The sequence below is a fragment of the Rhinatrema bivittatum genome, chromosome 15, assembly GCF_901001135.1.
Source record: "Rhinatrema bivittatum chromosome 15, aRhiBiv1.1, whole genome shotgun sequence".
In the NCBI taxonomy this organism is placed as follows: domain Eukaryota; kingdom Metazoa; phylum Chordata; class Amphibia; order Gymnophiona; family Rhinatrematidae; genus Rhinatrema; species Rhinatrema bivittatum.
Window position 1 is genome coordinate 70,945,292 of NC_042629.1, and position 18,644 is coordinate 70,963,935.

Consider the following 18,644-nt stretch of genomic DNA (forward strand, 5'->3'; position numbering starts at 1 on the left):
ATCTATAAATATAACTCAGGTCTTTAAAACCTTTTCAAGGGGTCATGTATCCACATATAGAGCACCAAATATATTCCAGTTGGAGCACTGGATTCAAACAATCCTTCCGAACCGTCTTGGGCAAATCCCTTTGTCTCTATTTTGTAGGGGCGTAACCAGTGTGGTGGAGTAGTCCCATCCCAAACCTGACCTGAGGACCTCACAGCCAGTCGGGTTTCCGGGATATTCACAATGAATGCACGAGATAAATCTGCATACCACGGAGGCTCAGTATATGCACATTTATCTCATGCATATTCATTGTGGTTATCCCCCAAATCCCACTGGTTGTGAGTTCCTCAGGACAGGTTTGGGACGTCCTGCTCTAGAAGGATGGAGTTTGGCAACCCCTAAAAGAAAACTGGGACTTGGGTCTGAGTAAGGAGGACATGGCAGAGCACTTTAAGAGGGAGGTGTCTGATCAGTGAGTACTGCTCCCCGAGGATCTCAGGGCAGGTGTGGTGACTAAGGAGGAAGAGGAAATGGACCCAGGAAACAAAACGGAAGCCAATCCAAACTGACACAGTAGCAACCAGGAAGCAAAGATCGGTTTATTAGTAAGTGGTCTAAAAGCCCAACTCTGGCTGAGTTTTGTTCATTTGAATAAGTTGCCTCAGGGGCTGAAAAGGTTCAGACACATTTTCTTAACGGTTTAGCCCCAACTAATGCTTTTTGGTTAGCAGATAGAGTGGTGTTCTTATACAGATAGGTTTTCTGCTGCAGTGAGTGCATTCAGCGTTTTCAGTGTTTTGACGTAAAAATAAATTGCAAATCATGTGCACTCTGCCAGACGTATGCAGTTAGCTTTTTGTATCAGAGGTAAGAAATTGAAATAATAAGTATGCTTCAGGGCCAGCGCACACAGTGCCTCTGCGCCACAAAACGGAAGTAATTCTTTGCAAGTTCCCTGCTGTGTGATAATTACTGATAACTGAATCCAGAAAAGGTTTGGAAAACCCAGGAAATAGGAAAAGAAAATTAAACTCTACCACAGGACAGCGGTGCCCTAGATCAAGCAGGTCAGCCAAAGGAACTGATTTGACTTGTTCTGAGAATATTGTGCTGCTGACTTGCATTCAGCCAGAGAAAACTGTGAATTAAGCTGTTCCTAGAATGATATGCAGCTGTTCCTCAATCAGCTAAAAGAACTGATTTGACTTTTGCTGGAAAGAATGTATTTTAAGTATCCTGCAAGGGAGAAGTACTGAGCAAGTGTAGACTGTGCTTTGTTTTAAGTATCCTGCAAGTGAGAAGTACCTGAGCAAGTATAGACTGTGTTTTGTTTTAAGTATCCTGCAAGTGAGAAGTACCTGAGCAAGTATAGACTGTGTTTTGTTTTAAGTATCCTGCAAGGGAGAAGTACCTGAGCAAGTATAGACTGTGTTTGGAAACTAATTCAGGTTGCAGAATAGCCTGAGGAGAGACTGGACACATCGCACCAGTTTTCAGTGAATAAGTGCCACACCTTTCCAGTGCCCCCTGTCTTTCTCTTTTGACTGCTACCTTGCCAAAGTCAACATAAAAAGTTTGATCCAGTCCTGGTTTTGTTCTGTTGCATGCATGGAAATGTAGTTCTGAATTCTGTCAGAAATGTAGGACTACATCTCCCTATATGCAATGGGGCAAAAGCAGGCTTGCATCAGACTCCTCAGGTTAACCCATGAGGCAGCAAGCTTAGTATTAGCAGTGGTATAAGGGAATGCGCGCTGCTGGTGATGTTCCTTACCATGTAAGAATGCTGCTAGGCGCACAGTGCCTATTACCTGACACTACATTATTGAGATCTCTGGTCTAGGCAAGAATGGTAGCAGAAGGGAACTCACTCTCTGGTCTCCAGTGTGATGATTATGAGGATTGGGCGTCGGTTCATTCCGCCTACGCAACTGCTGTTACACATAAAGTTGTACAGGATGGTGGTGAACTCGGTTCCAACCTGGGTCAAAGGGGAAAGTTACAGAGAGAGAGAGGTTTTTTTTTTATTTTTCTGAGTAGCTCCAACATGACACACTGCCTTTTGTCCTGTGTCTGACAGGTGATGGCGGACCACAGAGCATGTATGGCACTGCGACAGCCGGCCCCAGTGTGACCAGCCGGAACACCTTCAGGGATGGGTGCTTGTCTCAGCAGGGTCCTACAAGTCTGGTAAGCTCCTCTGCTGTGCTTATCAAATGATTTCCTGACTTGATCATGTACTGTGTGCTCTGCCTTACATTGTTCAACGACCCAGCCTGGCAGAAGAGCTGCCAGGCTGGGTCAGACCAAGGTCCCTCCTGCCCAGCATGGGCAGTCCAGCTCCCCTAAAATAGATCTAACTCCTGTCACTCCCAGGCTTAGCAATAGCTTTCCTTAGTCTATCTGGCTGATAATGTGTCATGGACTTTTCCTGTGTCCTCCCCCCACCTAGACAAATGCTTTGTAATTCACAGGAATCTGCCTTGTGCCTTTCCTAGGGAAATCAGGGGAAAAGAAAGGAAATAAGTAAAGAAAGGCGCAGGGATCCCTTGGTTGTGCTGGGCACTGTCCCAGTGGCCCATTTCAGAATTAGCCGGCCAGATGAATTCTTCTCTAACTTCTCTATGGTATCCGGCTGCGGGGAGCAGTGGCAGGCCTGCTGGCGACAGTAAATGCATGTTTGTGTCATTTATCGGCTACACGTTTCGCAGTCTGGATTCAGCGATTAGTAGTGAAATTGCAGTCTTTCCACGGTGCACTAGGGGGCACTGCAGCCCTACCAGCAGGAATGTTAGACCTGACCCAGCAGTATTGTTGTAATCTCTTCTCTGTGGTGCAAGCAGAAATAAACAGCACTTTACAGAGACAGTCCCTGCTGTTTATAATCTAATCAAAACACACAGACAAAAATAAATAAGAAGCTCTGAGTTCAAACAATGAGACCGTAATTAAAAAGAAAGGTGGGCTATAGGTGGGAGTGACTGAGGAAGGGGCAAAGCTGCAAGGGATGAGGCCTCCTCGGAGGGTACATAAGAAAAAAAACAGGAGACCCGACCTGCGTGGGAATGACTGCTGCCTTCCCAGCATGCACAGGAGCTTGTAAGCAGACCAAGGAGGTAAGGCCCGGTCCCGGACTGCCCGCCTCCCCTGCCGTCGTGCACATACCTGCGGTGGCTCATATGGCACCATCACACTCTGCCTCCCAGTAACAGGGTCATCCACGTACTGGGAGAGGTTATTGCCCTCCACCCGGATCAGGTGACTTGCTGGGGCTGCCTGGCCTGAGGAGACACAATCTAGATTTCAAAGAACAGGCACTTTATATGTGTAGAAGAATTCGGCCAACAGCACAAAACACCAAATATGTCACATTTTTCAACCGCTGAACGGGATGCTTCAGAGTCCATTTAACAAGATCTCGGCATATTAGCAGCACAGGGCCCTCGTCAAGCCGACACAATGTGATTGTTACCCAAAGTGCACCATATACATCAAGCTTCTATATGCCAAAATGTGCTCTCCCCTATCTCAAAACATCTCTCCCCCCCCCCCCCCCCCAATTCATCTTCAATCAAGGTGAGCAGGGTCCATCAGAAACACAAAAATGGAGGTCCAAATTCAAAAGCCATTTAGAGGAATAATGTAATAGTTAATCTGTCTGAATGACTCACCCGGCTATATTCAGTCTTTATCCAGCTAAATTCTAGCTGCCTAATAAGTTAGGAGGGTAACATTTAGGATAGGGGCAGTTCAGGGGGTGTGACTGGGAAGAGTTGAGTTAGCAGACTAAGGCTGGTCGAGTCAAAGAGCTGTCCTAAAGTTAGCCGGCTATAGTTATTTATTTTATTTATTTATTTAAAATCTATTCTATGCCGTCGCTAAGTTATATACGGTTCACAAATAGGCACATAAAATAAGGGAGGTATGTGTGGATTATCGTACATTCTAGCAGGTGCCAATAAGGTTCGGTTACAGTTTTCATAAATAAAAGTCAATATTTGAGTAATGTTGGTCTTGTCCGGGTGTACTAGTAGGTTACTCTTCATTTGTAGTTTTACTTTAGTTGAAAGATTGAATAATGTATTCTCATGCCCTTTGTGAGAGTAGCGATGTGTTCATGCTCTTCTGCATGTTCCTGTACTTTCTCTATCCCCCGGTCTCTTTAGGAAAGGCTTGTTTAAAGAGCCATGTTTTTAAAATTTTCCTAAAAGTTTTTAGATCACTCTGTAATCTGATTTCAGGAGGCGTCGTGTTCCATAGTACGGGCCCTGCCGGATAACTAATTTAAAACAGCTAGCTAGAATCAATAGTGTGGCTGCACTGTTGAATATAGCTAAGTTTATCCAGCTAACTTGGCTGTCTGGACTATGTCAGAATATAAACCTCATGATTTTTAAGGGTCTATGATAGTGCTAGTGCTGACTTTGATATGTTAACCCATTGTCAGTTCTTTTGTAAGATCTGGTCTCTTATCTTTGTCTGAAACCAAAAAAGCACGCTGGGTCCATTTTCATTATTGCTAAGGCCAGGCCTGGTGTTACCCCAGAGCATCCATGGACTTGTCATTCCAATTTCTTAAAAAAAAAAAAAAAAAAAGCAGGAACTACGCATCCGTGGCTGGCAAAGAATAAAACCAGGACTGGCCTTTTCAGGTGACATGGAGGAAGTTGGCCACCATAAACCCAATCTGTTTTCTACCTGCTGAAGCTGCTTGTCTTAAGACTAGAGATAGTTGCAGCAGTTCTTATCACCTAGGATCTCTCGGGGAATGGTTTGAAACTCTCTGGCCGGTCGGATTACTTGGCAGTGGCTCCCTAGCCAGTCTGGTATTTCAGGATATCCCCCAATGAATATTCATGAGAGAGAGCTGCAGGGGCTACCTCTGTTGTATGCTTTCTGTTTTGTTTTCTTATTTATTTATATACCATACTCTCCAAAAGAATTGTTTGGGGCAGATCACAATCACAGTATAAAATAACATATAATATTAAACATTACATAACAATATAAAATAACTCACACTGGTTGCTTCTTACTCTGCAATCTATTGTATTTATAAAGAGGGATCTGATATTCATGAGGGGCCTAGCGCTGTAAGATGCCAGGAGGAAATTCTCGCTATTTTGGATCTATGTCACATGCCTTTTACAATAGACAGGTCTTTAAATGTCTTTTGAGGGCATCAGGCAGAGCGTTTCAGAGATGAGGGCCAGCGATTGAAAGTGCGTGCTTTTATTTTGTAAGTCACTCAGGGTTTTTAGGAAGCCGGGTGACTGATAAATTTAAACAAAACAATACAGAGGGAGGAGAGAGGACTCCTCAATGCGTCGGGGAGTTGTCGCTGTTGAGGGAGACATCGCACAGTGAGCAGCCGGCTAGGCTCGTATCGAGCCGCCGCCTACCTGGATTCCTTTAAATAAAAGCGGTGTGGTAAAACCGGGACTGGATCTGAGTCAGCTCGTCGCCCTGTGAGTAGTGGGGTCTATGCGGTGCCCACTTCAGAACCAACACCTCTTTTTTTTTTTTCCTTACCATCATTGAAGTCCCGCCCCAGCTCGTGGTTTGGGCACCGTTTCACCACTTCAGTCACGTGCTCCGCTTTCTTGTAGACTGGCATAGCCCGGATGCCGGTGCCCGGAGGAGGCGGCGTGGATACTTTGATCTGAATGGGGCATGTCTTTGCGATCTGACAGTACAGCTTCTTCAGCAGCGGCGAATACTAAACGAGAACAGACAATCTCAGTCAAAGGAAAACGATGCTTGGGTCAGCCGGGTGCTCTGTGCTGCCGTGTGGAGGAGCCTTGGTTCAGCTTGGATTTTCCACTTTTTTGGGTGGGTTGAGGCTGGAGATACCATGGAAGTCAGCATTTTCAGTCCCTGGAATGGGGAAGGGAGTCATATTCATTGTGCAACAGTGACCCCTAGTGGTTGGATTTAGGACCCGAGAGCTGTCACTGCAATGACTGGACTAAAAGAATTTGGGGGGGGGGGGAGGTGATGATAAAGGTGGGAGAACCCCCCCCCCCCAGGTAGTTGTGAATGAAGGTTCATGGCATTGTAGTCCAGCAGAGGCTGTATCTGAGCTGACCTGCAAAAGGAAACTGTCAGGCCACAAAATAATATTTACAGTGGAACAATTAATGCAACCCAAATTTTAGCAGAATTTCAGATTCTTGTGAGAGTTTCTGTATCATCTGCTTGGACGTGGCTCAGTTTTTTGTGAAAACCAGGGGAAAAAAGCTTTTAAAAAGGAAGCATTACCAAGAAGTTCAGGTAGTATTTCAGTAAAAATATAAATATGCTGCCTCTGTTCTACAACACTGGAGGTGGAGGAGGAAAAGTTGCCAAGCCTCACTTCTCCCTCTCCCTCTGCAGCCCGCAGCCTACTCAAATGTCTTTCTAGCAATGTGAGATAAATTGACCGCTGGCCAAATCTCTCCAGATATCCAGTCGGGATGTGCATTCGTGGCTCCATTCGTTTGATTCACTCCAGCAGTGCGCACGTATCTGGCGACCGGATAGTGGGCACGCAGAAACGAATGGGGGGTGTGCGTGTGTTTGCGCCGAGTACATACGCGCATAGCATTCGTTTCTGTACACCCTCTATCCATTCGTCAGAAACGCAGGCACTGCTGAAATGAATGAGAGAAATGGAGTAAGGAACGCACCATTTGCACAGTTCAGGCTAAGTGGTAGAGAACCAGCAAGAAAGCCAAATGGGCAGTCTGGGTAGGCCAGTTAGTCCTTATCAGCTGTCGTCTGCTATGTTACTATGGCTGTACCCTTAGTTGAGAATCGGTCCCAGCAGATCATCTGTGTGTGGAGCTCAAATGGATGACTGCCTCCCTCTCCACTCCCCACCCTTCCCTCCTACCTGTCTAAACAGCCAAATAATGATGCTAATGGTAAGTTGACCAAAAACTGACCAATTGTGTTAGCTCACTCCTGGTCTAGATGATAAGGCTCTGGAGAAGACAAGCAGGTAATCTGGAGACCAAAAAATCAAGATCGAGTGGGTGTTCAGGATACGTAGAAGATAGTTGGACACACTTGGCAAATAGTTTGTAATTGAAAAAAAAAGACGTAACTATTTGCTTTTTTTGCATTTACCATGTCTTTTCCACTTCTCGTGCTGCCAGCTGATCCCTCCCCCTCCCCCTCAGCTGTCACTTTGTCCCATATCTGTGCTGCCAGCTGCAGCAGTGAAAAACAGAGGTGGAAGCAACAGTGATAGGGGATAGAGACTTGAAGGTGAAGTGCAGCAGAGCAGAATCGGCATCCAAAATGTCCCGGCTTTAATTCAGCCACAGACATCAGTGGGCAAAGAGAGCGGTCTGGACTTCATCCAGAGTCCTACCAGAACTATTAATATTTTCTACAGCACAACTAACCGTTACCATCCTTCAGTCAGCCGGCAGATATTGCTACTAAGGCGACATTCGATCTTCTGTCCTCTCTCCCCTCCACCACCTCAAGACCCCTTAGCAGTGACCCAAGTTGAACATGGCATGCAGGTCTCTAATGTACACAATCTGTGCAGGATCCTACCTCATTCCTGTCTTGTTCACTCCTTGCTCCTCTCCTTGTGATGCCCTGAGAAATCCTCTTTGTGTGCCCTCTCTATAAGCTCTACTTTGGGGGGAGAAATCCCCAGACAAACCCCATTATCGTCCTCCAGCCAAGGCTTCCCTTACGATAGCAAACACTGTGTGCATTGGGACTTCTTGTAAAGCAGACCTTTTCCAATACAGCCACACCATTTATAGAGGAAGAGGGCAGCCACTGCTGAAATCTGACTCGATCTGGGTACCGTGTCCAGAAAGACAAAAGATGATTGTAGTAAACCCAGGTAAGCTTCTCTGCAGGGTAGTGATAATACCATTCCCACCAGCAGTTCATCCTCCAGACCTGAGGGCTAATATCTAAGGCTGAATGAATGTTAGGGTCTGCCTGGGAAGGGCAGAGCCTTTGGAGGTAACAGCAGACGGGTTAAGCTAGGACTCTTTCTTTCTTCTTTCTTTCTCTCTCTCTGAATAGTGCACCTACAAACACCTCCACCCCCGAGTACAGAAGCTAGATAAGATGAAAGTGCACAGGTGACATCCTCACCTGCCTGCCTCTGAGTCTTGATGAAGGGTTCAGTGATAGATCCAGTCAAACCTACCGAACAGCTGGACTCCACTGGTCACTTATTTTGGAGAGTAGCAAGTAGGGCGAAGGGAGGACACAACAAGGACATTTCTGTGCTGCTTGACGTGGATGCAATACGTTTTCCGTGGTAAAAAGGGAATCCTTTTTCTTTCAAATTTCAGGTAGCCCCTTAACCTCTCAAATAAACCCCAGACATTATGGATACATTAAACTCTTGATATTTAAGCCTCCATTCTACAGGATATTGGAGCTTATCAGCATTAGAAAGAGGATCACACATGATCCCCCTATATTACCATGAGGTGCTGAAGAAAATGCCTTTTAAAATGCGATTATGTACCAAATAATTTGAGAGAGAGGGCTGGCTGCACTCAAGTTGTCTCTCCCATTTTAAATTTAGTACATCAGACCCAAAAGGGCACATACTTGACCCAACTTTACCTGAGCTGACTTCCTAGTTTCATCAGATTTTTAATGCACGGAGTCTATTCCTCCTCTCAGCAAGAATACTTTAGCTAAGCAATTGATTAATAACCTCCCTGTTTACTGTGCCATGTATAAGGTAAGGGTATTTTTTGGGAGGAGGAAGCAAGGTAGTGGTAAGATTTTTGGACAATATCTCCAACATGTTGGAACAGGCATTCTAACTCTTAAAGGATCCCAACAATTCACCTGAAGCTAAATGAGTCTGCATGCGCCGGTAAGCACTTGACATGGATGTGCTTGGACAAGTCAAGCTACATTGGACTGGGGCTGACAATCAAAACATGAAAAGCTCCCTCCAATGAACAATGCCAACCATAAAAGGAAATTCCTGCAAGATAGTCTACTATTTTATTTTTTTTTCTACTTCTGAATGACTTGCTAGCTCAAGTTCCACCAATAGTTGCTGCTACTACTACTACTACTACTACTACTATTAATGATATAGATGGCGGATGTACACAGTGCTGTACAGACACATATAAAAGATGGTCCCTGCTCTGTGGAGCTTAGTTAAGATCCACAAACAAGATAAAAAAGAGGTTTAAGTGGAGTTATTAAGACGCAAAGAGATAACGAAATGGTGTTGCCTTAAGAGGATCTTACGAACCTTGTGGATTTGATTTCTAGAACTGAACAGGCTCCAATTTATTTAAATCTCCACTCTTTAAAAGTCTACATAAGAAAAATAGCTAGCAGGGTGGATAGTTGCTGTTCAGTAATGTTATGGATGCATGCCATTAAAATATTATTTTCAGAAAGGGTTACTGGGCCACAGTGCTTTCTGCATTCAGAAAGCTGCTCCTTGACCATTGGATACTTACAGCTACGGAGGAGTCAGCAGCAGGGAAAGGAATCAAAACAAGGAGGAGAAATCAGCCCTCCTTGACTGCGCTATGGACTCACATCAAGGCCCATCATGTTGGCCCGATTTGCTTCCTAGTGGAATGTCAAAGCCCAGAATTGATCCCTAAGCACTCTTTTCCCTTCTTTCTAAAGATCCTCTCTGCTTGAACTCTCGTCTCTTTTTTTATACTTTGTGTTGAGGAATCTCTACTGATTTTAAAGTGGTCAGCTAAGGTGACCTATTGCTATAAAAGAGTTTGAATACATGTGCAGGGAGTGAGGAGGAGTTTCTGTGACTCAGAGTGACAAAGCCATAAGTTACTTTTGGAAATCTATCCTATTTTTAACCAACCATGAAAAGAAAACCTTTCTCAGCCATTATCTGTAATTAACTTGACATATATGAATTGCATTCGACTTAAAGGATGCTAAATTAACCCTTGCTGTTAGTTTGATATATTTGTAAATGCTGAGAGCTTTTCTGATGTCATTCAACAGGGTGAAAGTAAACTTAAGTAGATAGGATATCAATCACATCTAATTGACCAGAGACAGTCTGTTGCATCACTGCATACCAACTGCCGAGCGTGGAGAAAATGAAGGCTCATAGAAGAATGAAAGCCTCCATATCTCTTCATATACTGATGTGCAACCATTTGCCACTTACAGCGTGGGACGTGGAACACAATGGGTGCACCCTAATGGGAAAAGGCCTCTGGGAAGCTTTTAGCAAACTTACCTTGTACGTTAACTCTATGCAGTCGCCAACCAATGGCATCATTTACTGCTGAAAAAACATTCTGAGTACACTCTCATACTAGGAGTGGAGGAGTAGCCTAGTGGTTAGAGCAGTGGCTATGAACCAGGAGACCAGGGTTCAAGTCCTGCTGTCGCTCCTTGTGACCTTGGGCAAGTCACTTTACCCTCCATTGCCTCAGGTGTAAGCCCTCTGGGGATAGGGAAATACCTACAGTACCTGAATGTAATCCACTTTGAAGCTCTGAAAAAGTGCAAAAAGCGGAATATGAATATCCCAAAGCTTTCCTTGTTGCGATATACATTGTAAAGTAGATGAAGCGCAGTGGAATATAACATTTATTTTGTATACTATATTTAAATTGTATATTGTTTAACCATCTCTTTTCTCTCCTCTCTTCTTCCTTCTCCTAGTTCGGCTACCCTTGTTAAATGTAACTGTACCTTCGGACACCACAGTTCTAGTTTTTGTATATAATGCACTCCTGTTCGATGTAAACCAGCAAGATATGTTTTCATGATTGCCGGTATATAAAAACTCTAAATAAATAAAAAATAAATAAATATAAAGAAAGAAAAAAGGGACTCCAAATCCAAAATATTTTCTGCAAACTCTTTAAATCCACCCAATGATTTCCACTTTAACTTAAGCAGCTATACAGCCTGAAGCGACAGAATGAAATGATTGCTTATGGAAAAGTACATTATTAATTACTCTTTGTAACACAAGTATTTTCGTTGTACTGTGCCAGTCTAAGGGGCTTTTTTTTCATTGTTGGCGCATGAAGTCAATATAGTAGTCAAGGTGTATTTTAATTGGGCTTGATATTGCTGTATGGTATTTCTCCTCATACCATTTCTAAGTACTCATCGGGGAGAATAAAGACCTACTGTTGCAGGCATACATGAAACATCTTGGATTTCATACCTTTATGAGTGCCAGTAAAGAGGAATGCTAGCCATTAGGGAAGAGCTGTCATGTATCGTTTTTATTTTGTGTTGTTTCCCAGCTGACACAACACAGATAAAGAAACGTAACGTTTTGTTTCTGTTTGCACGCTAAATGCATTTAGTGTGTGCTAGAATTATTTAGCATGCATTAAAACCATTTAGCACATGCTAATACGATTTAGCGTGTGCTAAAAATGACAGAAATTACATTTAAAAAAATTAGAAATACATAGAAAATGAAACAAAATGAACATTTTTTTTCCATGCACAAACACATTAGTCATTGGCTCCTTAGCAAGGTTAGATATTTTACAAATATGTGTATACAAGTGATACACTATACACATGTGCTAAGTCTTCAGGCCTTGTCAGGATTCATGTGCATAGAAAGAGGGCCGACGTGTGTAGGTCGGCTGAATGCACTGATTGCCTAAAACCCATATAGAGATGGTTCACAACATGCATACGATTGGCTACATAAAAAAAAGAGATCTATTTTCTCCAATTCTGCATGCAAGCAGCATGCCAACAGGACACACGTTTTGAAATGGGTTGCGTTATGCTGTGTCACAACCCGATACACGTGCACGCTTTAGGTGGGTACCTGGTGCTTGAAAACCCAGCTCATAGAAGTACGTGCAGAGCTTTACTCCATTACACAGCTTTCTTCAGCATTTCTGAGCAACCAACATGCTATACAGATTTACCAGTGGGGCTATGCGTCTAATCCACTACGCAACAGCATGGGGCTGTGTGACAAGACACGCTGAATGTTGTTAGTGTGTCTATACAACACAGGCCTGTCAGATGCACTAAACATTATTGTAACGGTCTTTGTGGAAGACAATATCTCTGTAAATCCCGTCCTATGCAGCAGATCAGTTATTTATAAAGGTCCTAGTAACTCATTGCAACAAGAGTGAAGTGCAATAGTTTGGAACATACGTAACACTACTGCAAAGCAAATTTCTAAGCACTAGTGAGATTCAGGACCTGATGTAGTGAGTGCCTAGATGTCACTGAAAGATGCAAACGTCCGTTCTAGAAAAATGCCGGGATTCTCCAGCGCCTACATTCATCCTTCACGACTGTTTACTTCAAATTAGAAACAAGTGAACCTTATGTAAAAAAAGCTCCTGTTATGGGTGCACTGTAAGCTAAAGAGGGAGAATGGTTTACATGATGTGAATGCATGGAGGGGTCTCCTCGCGTCCTTTATTAGCTATAACAGACTGGCACTGCGATCAGAGTTACACATCCTTGCAAGCCCTTTATAATTAAATTGGTGGCGCATCCTTTCACAGCTTTTTCAAGGGGCTCTTTCCTGCCTGCACAGGAGACTGTAACTTTGGGTGCTCGTTTTTTCCTTCAGTTTCCTTGCACATGTTTGGTTATTTTCTCCTCGCATAAGTTTTCTTTCTTTGAACCCGTTATTGATTCTGGGCCTTCTGGATCTTGCTGGGATAGGTCATGTGGGTTATAATCTGGCTTATTATGGGTGATCTGGTCATCTTGGATGAATTTTCCTTTTTTCCTGTACACTCTCCTTGCTTTTCTGAGTAATTGCATGTTCCGTGCAAGTGTTTGCTTGTATGATCGTTTTGGAGTTTATAAAGAAAGCATTAGAATATCCCGGAAGAGAAAGTAAGGCACCTGACCCTGCCTGGCACTAGACATGTTCTTGGGAGATGCATTGTAACCAGTGAGGCGCTATCAGCTTCTTATCAAAGGGCTCCTTTTCTGTTTCCATAAAACAATTTCACCAGAGACCCCTCCAGTACATCCTGTTTTTAAACATAGCCTCTCTGAGCCCCCACTGTTCCCACAGGAGCCCTGCCAATGTCTTCTTAGCCACTGTGAAAGTAGAAGGTGCCCAGCTTCTTAGCAAGCGGTGAGGGATCCAGAACGCCTGAGGTAATGAAACAAAGCCAACCTATTCTGTCTTGGGGAGTCATACGTGCTTGCATATATTATGGACTAGATAGACTGGCAGAGGTCTCATCTGACACGTCACAAAGTTTTGCAAATGTCGGTGCATTCTGTATAGCTTCCGGTACTGGGACTTGCACAGGATCAATGCATCCATACCCCACAAGGAGCGAAATATCTTATCTGTTTCCTGGAGTTTCTTTAACCTCAGTAGCTGATCACACACTAATTATCTTAAAAAGTGTAATGCAGCTCTTAAAACACGTGCCAGTAACGCAGTGCATGCTGGCAGGTAGAGACTGATGGGTCCATCCGGTCTGCCCATTTGAGATCCTTCCTTTCCGCTTCCACCTGTTTTATCCTTTATCCCTAAACTGTATTGGGTAGTTTATATAGCAATTAGTCATTCTTTAGTCGAGAGAAGATTTTGAGGTCAATAGGACAGTTCTTGAAATAACAGTAAGAGAAACTGCTGTAATGGTTGTGTGCTTGACATGAAAATGAGTCGTTTCAGGTTATCTCATTTTATTTACATTTATCACATCTAGTTTTTACAGTTAGAATACCACGATCGCAGAGAGAAGCAGAACTGTCGTCCCTATGCAAAGCACGTTTGATAATCGTTTAGGATTCCCCCCTCTTCAGTACTGATACCGGGAGGTATGGCATATCGGGGGTGGTTATTTGGGGATTTTATTTTCCTGGCCAGGTGTTAACGCACTGACAGTCTCTGTCAAAGGACCCTTTCATGTAGACATTCCCGGGCAGTCCTGAACATGCCCCTGGAAGTAAAAAAATTCTCTGGAAGAGTAAAGTGGTATTATAGTAGGTTCTTAGGTAACAAATTCTCTCATTATGCCATGTTATGACACGGATAAATCTCTACCAAACAGCAAAACGATTGCCTGGAGGGGGAGAAAACCTGCAGCTCCACGCAGGCAAGTCTCTGCCGATAACCTTATCAAGTCTTAACAGCTCCAGGATCATCTTCAAAGACCATTGAACAATAACATCTCTTGGGAGGTTCACGTGCTCCCTTTTCTGTACTCGTCCTGCTGCCTAGTGTAGGCCACTCTCCATGATGCCAACAGCATTCTCAGGAAGCACGGGAGAGGTTTACATCACAGCAAAACCTTCTGAATGTGATGTTTACCAGTCACTGCGTTACACAAATAAATACAAAATGACCACATTTTAGTCCTGAAGTGTCAACCAGTTAAGTTTGTGATAGAAATGTGAAATCCATTGCATATAAACTCCCAATTAGTGGTGAAGGTGGAATTAAAACCCGGGCCTCTCCAGGTTCCTCCTCGCTGAACACGAGCCACAAATCAACAGAGTCATCTGTTATTCTAACGTGCAGTACTTTACTTCACATGTTTGCTTTATGTTTAAATATGAATCATTGGCTTGACATGATTACCCTGCAGTGTCCTTACTGGGCTCTCGTTGAAAGGCAAGCGGGGTCATGGCCTTCAGCACCTCGGAAAAGAATAGTCATGCGATGCTTTAGCAGCAGGACTGGAGGGTGCACAATCCCTTTAGGCTACAAATGATATTAATGCAGATGCTGCCTCCAGCTGTTCTACTCCTTCTTAAGGCCTCACCATTGCAAGGCGAGTTTGGTGCTGCCAGAAGACCTGTGAGAACATGAGAGAGGCAAGAAGTGGAGCTTCCAGTACTGTTAGGTCTAATTACTGTGGAGGATTCGCTGAGTTTACTTGAGCCTGAGATATGCTAGGAATGAATCAGACATATTTAAAACCACTTAAAAGTGATTAACACAAGGATGGCTGTCGCTTATGGAGATTTAATTTCCCTGGAGCCTTCCATGCAAGAGGTGTTTCTTGTTTGTTATTTTTTTTTAATGTAGCGGTGCTGTATTATATTACAATGCATGATATATTATGGTAATAGTACTGTTTTAATCTCAGATAATGTGCCTCTGTGTTGCACACCTTCCACACATCATGAAAATGTTAGACTATTTTTTAATACGGGAACTAACAGTATTATTTTGGGTTCCAAAGTTCAGGTTTTCTCATTCAGTTCAATCCAAGGGCTCTCTAGCTGGGTTTCTATTTGAGTTTATGGGACTGTTCCAGCAGAAAGGATGGGCTGCTGTTGTTCTATAAACTCAGTAACAGAGCTGCTGCAGATACCAAGAGAGCCTTTGGGTGGGTATGGTCTCAGTAGCACACCCCCATACATTCAGTGATAAGAGCTTATGAGTCTGCTGTAATCCAAGGGCCCTACTGCTGGCTTCTAGAGCAGCTCCAACCCAAAGGGTCTATTACTGTGCTTATGGAGCTCGTCCAACCAAAGGACGCACCACCGAGATTATGGAACAACTCCAAACCAAGAGAGAGAAAATACAGTGCTAGTAAGATACAAACCAAGTGGGTATCAAGATTACATATGTTGATATTCTGCTGTAATTTAACAAAACCTGGAAGCAAACTCTAACTGTTGTACCTTCAAACACTTCAATTCAGAACTCTCCCCTGCCTGGTGATTTTCTGCTAACAGATAATGGAAAATCAACTTGTCATGTAAAATAAGGAGGAAATGAGGATGGGCAGAATGCACAGGTCTCGTGTTCTATAAAAAGGAAACGACTTTGCAGTGTTAGAAAGCTGCTCACTTGGTATGCAGAGAAGCAGGACAGTGTGCACTGCAAAGGCTGACACTTCTTCCGTATGTTACTAGAAACCCTGGAAATCCTCCAAAAGGAGCTGTCCCAGGTATGTGCGACTGGTAAAATACACTACAGGAATAGGGCTGCCTCAACGAAGCTTTGCGTCTGCCGGCTCCTGCTTACGTATCAGTTTGGATCTATCCAGTCACTTCCAATCAACAATTCAGTTCATTCTATCTAGACCACTCCCTTAGTTCTATTCAAATGGGGCAGTAATGATTGCCATTTCCCATACAGAATGTAGAGCACAATCCATGCTTGATGCATACAGGGCAGGACAGTTCCTTAGCAGAGGAAGGTTAGAAGGGAAAAAGTGATGGGATGAGAGAGGGGAGACTCGAGAACTGTAAAAGAAGTGACACATTCCCAGGTGTCTAATCTAACACCGGTGAACGGTTCAACTAACTCACACTAGTGTATTTCTCAATTCTCCAGCTGTAAAAGTACAACATTACAGAAAATGTAACACCTTTATGGCTTATAAAGGACTGTATTATATTTTCTTCATTCTCACTCTGGTTTGTAATCTCTGCACTCTCCTGGCTCCATCCCTCTCTCTTCCTCCCTCCAGACTGGTTATGTGAGCTTGTTCACTTCTTCGCACATAAGATGGCTGAAAATATCCGTCCGGCAGTCAGCCAGAAATTGGGGGTGCATGGGGGGGCAGAGGTCGACGAGTGAAGCCCCTGTCTCTTCCCTCTCCCTCCATGCCAATAACTGGGAACCAGCGTCAAGACCTTTTCACCCTGAGCATTTGCAGGCTGGGACCAGCAGACTTGAATCTAAGTTCAGTTTTTGCTGGCAGGGGCAGAAAGGAGCTTGGATTACCTGAGCTAAGAAACATCCCTTCGCCCAGCAAGAAAAAGATGTGAATCTAATCCAAACTGGTCTTCCCATCTGTACTTAAAACCCATTTTATAATGAACATAATTCCCTTCACTTGAACAGCTGAAGAGGAAACTGCGCCAATAAGCTATAAGCACAGTTCTTCATGCGCGTGACTCAGGCCTGGTCCACGCTCTACGAATGGGCTGCCCTGTCTCTATTACAAACTTCGCTTAGCCTCAAGGCTCCCAAATTGGCTCCTTGTGGGCTGAAAACTGATCAGAGCCTAGGTTATTTGCATATATGGTCCTCAGTGACCAGAGCTGAGATCCCTTGAAGTAGAATCAACTGGGCTTTGGTCTCCTCTTCCTTCAATGCTCTACTACAGATCAACCTACATAACCAATACTCACTTTACTCTACAGTAGGTGTATTCATAAACAAAATACTTACTACTAAAAGCAATACTCAATATTAGCTCTGCAGCAAATTTTGGAGAATCCCAGTCAACTGGCCAACACATTACCTTTTACAATATACCATTAGGAACATGACAGCAATGTTTTAATTAGCACAAAGTGGGATCTGCAATTTTTTGGCGTGCTAAACATACAATAGACTGACTATCACAACATCTCTAGAGTCTTTCCCGGGTTTAATTGGAATCTTATTATGTTTACATATTTGTAAGATGCAGGAAGTGCTAAAATAAACACAAACGATAATTCATAGCTCTACGTTGTCCTTCAGGATGGATAGCAGAGAGAGCGTCCGGCTCCTGTGGAAAGCCGCGAGTGGCCTTGGTGGCTCCGCTGCTTTCAGTGGACTCGCCCACCAGTTTTCTACCACCAAAGCGCAGAGTACAGTGCCCAGCCAAAGGCTAACGATTTACAGCCGCATCGCTGCTGAGATTTATTAAAATCTGACCCAGCTCTTTCTAAAGGGGCATCCTAGGAAGTGCTCGCCTCATTGACCTTAATTTTAGTAGAATTTTAAAAGCAAATATTTTACCTAAAACTCTCTTTTAAAAGGCCTCTCTAAAAAAAAAAAAAAAAAAAAAAAGAGATAAAAATAGCCGTTCTTTTAAGAACCGCTAGCTGATGTGTTCCAGCAGATTCCCAACTGATAAAACTGCAGTGATCTTCAGCTGTTGGCGAAGAAGAGTCTGGGCTTGCCTGTTTTGGGATTATGCAGTTCCAAGTTCTTCCCTTCTGTTTTTCTTTTTTTTAAGGAAATGATTTGCCCAAACAATTATTTCTTGCCCACCCAGCCTCCCCCTCGCTCCCTGCATTCCAGGCTGTACAAAAGGCCTGCACAAGACTTGCCCAGGACTGCAATCAATGGATCCCGCTAAAGCCACCAGGCTGGCACGAGGGAGTGGGAAAAGTGCTGCCTCAGGCTTTTAATTTTCTTGCACTCCCTACCAGGCAGATGTCTGCTTGTGTCCCAGGACAGGTTTAGACAGGCAAACAGTACAGAAGTGATAATAACGTGTCTGTCCATTTTACTGGGGCATGCAGTGTCTTGCAAACCGCAAATACCGTTAACTGGCTTGGGTGAATCTGTTACAACAGATCCTGGAAGATGTGTGGACGACATTGCATTTTTGTAATAGTAACTTGGAACCACTTCTCCTTATATCTTTACTCATGGAGCTGGAAGTTCATAAAATGAAGATTACTCTTAATTTTTTATTTGAATTTGGGTTTCCTATCCCCAAGAACATACAGATGCATGCTTGCCTGCATTCATGCACCAATACATCAGACAAAGGTAGACTGCATGAACAGATCCATTCCAAAAGCAGAGAAAGACAAGAGAAGCTGATAGAGAGAGAGAGACGAAAGAAACTAGGACGGAGCGAAAGGAGGAGAGTAAAAGCTATCAAAGAATTGAGAAAGAAAGGGAGAAGAGATAAGAGTAACGAGAGAGAGAAAGAAACATTGCTCTGTGTTCTGAAATAAGAATAAAACAGGAGCATGGATGCAAGATTTCGACTTTGAGGTTGTGTTCA

General features: G+C 43.6%; 1 protein-coding gene and 1 long non-coding RNA gene across 7 annotated transcripts in view; one reads left to right on the top strand and one right to left on the bottom strand.

Moving 5' to 3' along the window:
• The window catches only part of TP73 (tumor protein p73), a 121,163-nt gene that overhangs the window by 14,323 nt on the left and 88,196 nt on the right, over positions 1-18,644 (bottom strand). For 4 of the 5 annotated variants that reach the window (XM_029577921.1, XM_029577925.1, XM_029577922.1 and 1 more), the window contains exons 5-7: positions 5,524-5,710; positions 3,157-3,287; positions 1,863-1,972 (exon numbers count right to left, since the gene is read on the bottom strand). In XM_029577921.1, coding sequence (XP_029433781.1) covers positions 1,863-1,972; positions 3,157-3,287; positions 5,524-5,710 — 428 coding nt within the window. The remainder of the gene's footprint in view (positions 1-1,862; positions 1,973-3,156; positions 3,288-5,523; positions 5,711-18,644) is intronic. The other variant, XM_029577924.1, reaches the window with a different exon arrangement.
• LOC115076449 overlaps positions 1-18,644 on the top strand; it is a 30,014-nt gene that overhangs the window by 9,046 nt on the left and 2,324 nt on the right. Inside the window, exons 1-2 of one of the 2 annotated variants that reach the window (XR_003852766.1) lie at positions 545-596; positions 2,072-2,181. This is a non-coding gene — a long non-coding RNA (uncharacterized LOC115076449). Of the gene's footprint in view, positions 1-544; positions 597-2,071; positions 2,182-18,644 lie in introns of those variants that run through there. The other variant, XR_003852765.1, reaches the window with a different exon arrangement.